General features: G+C 53.2%; 1 protein-coding gene and 1 pseudogene across 1 annotated transcript, besides 3 other annotated features; both read left to right on the plus strand.

Annotated features, from left to right (window-relative positions):
* Tc00.1047053506901.60 (mucin TcMUCII, putative) lies at positions 1-723 on the plus strand (the record flags this gene model as incomplete). The annotated part of the gene is made up of 1 exon (XM_802495.1): positions 1-723. The coding sequence occupies one exon, from the start codon at positions 1-3 to the stop codon at positions 721-723; it is 723 nt and encodes a 240-aa protein (XP_807588.1).
* Positions 1-4,953: part of a sequence feature (areas not merged during assembly with more than two copies in the genome that could not be assigned to a particular haplotype) that runs on past the window's edge.
* Positions 933-1,001: a sequence feature (T-rich).
* On the plus strand, positions 1,215-1,460 carry Tc00.1047053506901.85 (annotated as a pseudogene).
* Positions 1,459-4,953: a mobile genetic element.

Genomic DNA, 4,953 nt, shown 5'->3' on the forward strand with positions numbered 1-4,953 from the left:
ATGATGATGACGTGCCGTCTGCTGTGCGCCCTGTTGGTGCTTGCCCTGTGCTGCTGCCCGTCCGTGTGCGTGGCACATTCTACGGAGGAGACCATTGTTGTTAGTGAGGTTGAAGATGTAAAAGAATCCACCAGCTCGAGTACTTTGTCCTCTGAGTCGAAAGTGGAGGACAATTCCGATGAGGAACGGGATTCAGGTACGGGGTCCGATGAGGACAGGGGAACAAACGTGCCAGTGCCCCTAGTTTCTTCCGGTGCCGTAATGCAATCAAATGAGGCGGAAATGCCGGTACAGACAGGAGAAAAGAAAGGTACGACAGAAGATAAAAATGATACAACAGCATCAAATTCGCGAAGTAAAGGGTCCACTGCGGAACAGGGAAAAGCTGACGTAGATGGTGGAAAAGGTTTGACAGCTCCGAAACGGCAGTCAGGCGATGTTATCGATACTGTACACGCAGAAGATAGGAGTACGACAGGGCCACAAAGCCGCACGAGTAAATCCGCAGACCAAACAAATCAAGAAGCCAAAGTTGCTGCCGCGACGACCACCACCACTACAACAGAGGCACCAAGTACTACGACTACAGAGGCGCCAGCTGTGTCGACTACCCGCGCACCGTCACGTCTTCGCGAAATCGACGGCAGCCTCAGCAGCTCTGCGTGGGTGTGTGCCCCGCTGGTGCTTGCCGTATCCGTGCTGGCGTACACCGCTGTGGGCTGAAGAAGTGTGTGCGGGCTGTGCGTGCCAGCACTCAACCGCGGGGATTTGTGCGCGTGTGTTGTGGTTCACTGTATAAATAAGGGAAATAATGATCTTGTTTTGCTTCAATTGCTTCTGCTGCCGTGCTGTGTGCTCCGCGTTGTGCCCCGCATCCGTCACGTTGAACGCATCGCGGACACACTCATGTGCATGCGCACTGGAGCCCTGGGTTTGTTTTTCTTTTCTTTTTTAATTTCTTTTTAATTATTGTTTTTTAATTATTGTTTTTTATTGCTTTTTAAACTTGTGGTTTGCGGGGCGGTGTGCGAGCTCTGCAATCGCACTGATTCCATGTGTCTCGTGGTGTGTGCGCTGCTGCTGGGGTGCTGCCATTTGTTGCTGTGCGGTGGCTGTGCGTGGTGTAGCGGCCGTGTCTATCTTTTTGCTTTTCTCTCTGTTGACGGGGAGTTACTTTTGGTGAAGGCTGCACGCAAGTGACGGGAGTGCTGGCGATGATGACTGGCCGTGTGCTGCTGGTGTGTGTCCTCTGCGTGCTGTGGTGCGGTGCCGGTTTTGGGAACGCAAGGGACGAGTACGGAAGTGAGGGTGGAGGAGATCTGTTGACGCGGACGAATAATGGTGGAGGCGACGGAGTGTCTCTAAATGCGGAATGCGGATTATTATCCACCTGAATTGGACTAATGAGAGCTGTTGAAGCTGCGGACGGCGATGATGCGATGAATGACACATCCTCAGCCCTGGCTCAGCCGGCCACCTCAACGTGGTGCCAGGGTCTAGTACTCTTTGCTAGAGAGGAAGCTAAGCGCCTGCTGCCCATCCGCTGCGCGCGGAGAGGCAGGAGGCGCCGCACAAACGGGTCGGAAGGGCACCAGATGGAGCCATTTACATGGCTGCCCGCGGAGCGGTATTTCTATCCGCTGCTGAATTCCATCGGCGCTTATCAGCGCTATACATACCGTTTGCGTGCCGTACGTGACGCGCAACGACAAAAGCTACTGCTAAGCGGAGACATTGAGCAGAACCCAGGCCCCATAGCAGTACTCCAGATGAACGTTTCTTGCCTCACGCCGTCAAAACTCGCAACATTAATGGCGCAAGGAGCAGACATAATAGCCATCCAGGAGACATGGAAGTCGTCAGAGCAGATCGCCAGCATGCACACTGGAGATTATGTGCTCCATGCACAGTCGCGCATCGGCAAGGGAGGCGGTGTGGCGGTGCTGGTGGAGAAAACTCTCCGCTCCAAGCGTATACCTCTCACCATCCCCCAGCATGACACCAGCCATGAAGTGGTGGTGGTCCAGGTTGCTCTGGACCAGAACCGTGATCTTATTGTAGCGAGTGCCTATATGAGACCACCACCGCAAGTAACGCAATCCTTCAGGCGGTTAGTAAACTGCCTTCCAGCCTCGTCGCCGCTCCTGCTGTTTGGGGATTTCAACATGCACCACCCACAGTGGGAGCCATTCTTGGAGACTTCCCCAAGCGAGGTTGCTGCAGAATTTTTAGAACTGTGCACGGATGCGGGACCCACCTTGGTTAACACCCCTGGTGAGATCACGTATGCCCGTGGCACAAGAGAACGATCCTGTATCGATCTGACATGGTCAAAGCATTTGACTGTGTCGTATTGGTCAGCTTCCGTGTCGCCGCTTAGTGATCATTATATGCTGACATTCACGCTGCATCAGGCATTTAAGGATACCATACCTTCGGCACCCCCTTCGGCACCTAAGTTTTTCTACAGTTGGGGGAAGTGCAAGTGGGATTTATTCATCAAGGACTTCGACGCACAACTTCCGGCATACGACTATAAAAAGCAGTCCACCGGCATTAAGGCTTTCACGAGAGCGCTTATAACTTCGTATCGACGACACTGCCCCCGCGGCATGCACAAAGACGGTCCCAGGCTTTGGGACGACACTCTCATGGAGGCAGAGCGGATTGCTACCGACAGCAAGGCCCGCTATCTACAGTTACCGACGCCCGACCGTGAGGCAGAAATGCAACGGACAAGGAGTCAATTCTTCCTCCTACTCCGAGAGCGCTTGCGCAACACGTACCTACGCCGCATCAGCAAGTTAAATCCAGGCGAGCCACTCGCATGGAAATACATTTCCGGACGAAAAAAGGCATCACTTCCATCTCCCACATCAATGTTATTAGGAGATGGTCAACACACTTATAAAACAGCAAGGAGAGCAGCGAATGCTCTCAATCGCATCTTTCTTCCATTTCACCCCTCTCACAAGGCAGTTAGGTTTTCCAAAGGCATCAACAGACAGAGTGCATCCTTGAACATTAATGCTTCTTTTCTTTTTGGGCAGCAGAACAACAGCGAGTCTGCTGCCTCATTTACTTCATTTTCTTCTACTTCTTCTAGCTCCGAGCCGCAGAACAACAGCGAGTCTGCCGCTACTTCTAGCTTAGTTTCTTCCACCTCTCTTATCTCTTGTATTTCTGAGCCGCAGAACAACAACGAGTCTGCCGCTACATCTACTTCAGGTTCTTCACTCTCATCTAGTTCTGAGCCACAGGACAAAAACGAAGCTGCCACCACATCTGGTTTAGTTGCTCATCTTCACTCCCCTCTTGATGCACCTTTTAATCGTACGGAACTGCTTGCTGCGCTACGTAATACGCCGTATGGCAAGGCCCCCGGACCGGATGAAGTCTACAGTGAGGCACTGCGACATATTTCGTCAAAGGGCCTCCGATTCCTTCTTCGTTGCATTAACCACAGTTGGACGACCGGTACGATTCCGGTTGAGTGGAGACGCGCCACCATCGTTCCACTCTTAAAACCCGGTAAGTCGCCGGAACTGCTTGAGTCATATCGACCCATCAGCCTTACCTCCATTGTGAGTAAGGTTGCTGAGAAAATGGTACTGAAGAGATTGCTTTGGGTGTGGACGCCGCACCCCCACCAGTATGCATATCGTAGTATGCGTACCACGACGATGCAGCTGGCACACCTGATACACGAAGTGGAGCATAATAGAAATCACTATTTCCAAGTGAGCCTTCCCAAGAAAAGCGGTATTGGCAATCAACTCCACTACAGACCCCATCGGACCCTGCTGGTGCTGGTTGATTTCAGCAAGGCTTTTGACTCCATAGATCATCGAGTCCTCAGTCGCTTGCTGGCTAATATTCCGGGGGTGAATTGTAGAAGGTGGCTTAGAAACTTTCTATGTGGTCGCTACGCGAAGACACGAGTTGGCCACAGACACAGCGATCGGCGTCCCATGCTGCGAGGAGTTCCTCAGGGGTCCGTGCTGGGACCATATTTGCTCACCCTTTACGTACACCCACTTCTCAATCTGCTGAACAGCTTTGCGGGTGTCACAGCAGACATGTATGCGGACGACCTCTCTATTATCGTTAAGGGGCAGTCCCGGGAAGACGCCATTCCCACTGCCAACATGGTTCTTCAAAAACTGCATGCGTGGAGTCAGGAAAATGGCCTGGCCATCAACCCGTCAAAGTGTGAAGCTGCCTGGTTCACACTTTCCACGCACACGGAGTCAGATTATGATCGTGAAGGAAGGTGGCCGCTGGTAGTGGCTGGATGTCAAATCCCAGTCATGACCATGGGGGCATCGCGAACTACGAAGCTTCTCGGCATGGATCTCGATCCACGACTGACGCTAAATGTGGCGGCCACCAAGCAATGCGCTGCCACTTCGCAACGGATATCGCAGCTACGCTGCATAGCGCACAAAGAGGCGGGACCATCTCCACATGACCTACGCACGTTCGTCATTGGATACGGTGCTTCCAAATTACGCTATGGCAGCGAGCTCATATGGGCAGTAGCGACGGATTCAGCGAGGAATGAGATGCAGAAGACGTACGCAACCCTAGCACGCATTGTCAGCGGAGCTCCGAGCACTGTCGACCCGGAATCCGCGCTACTGGAGGCTAATATGCCGCCGCTCCACGTCCTTTGCCTGCGCGCGCGGCTCTCGATATTTGAGAACACACGCGCATGTCAGATGGACTGGATGCGGAGACCCCCGCCTGAGCCACCGCCTCGCGCCGGTTTCCGCATCTCGCCATTATCTCGGGACGAGCTATATGCCTTCGTAGACGCATACACAAAGGAATATGGCATCACCGAGAGCTCACCACGCGAAGAGCGGTTCTTTCGCAGCTCCATTCCTCCCTGGTTTGCGGCCTCCGCTCACCGGGTCACCATCGGTGTGGAACTTCCGATAGACCACTCAA

The sequence above is a fragment of the Trypanosoma cruzi genome, genomic scaffold, assembly GCF_000209065.1.
Source record: "Trypanosoma cruzi strain CL Brener 1047053517059 genomic scaffold, whole genome shotgun sequence".
NCBI classification, from domain to species: Eukaryota; Euglenozoa; class Kinetoplastea; order Trypanosomatida; family Trypanosomatidae; genus Trypanosoma; species Trypanosoma cruzi.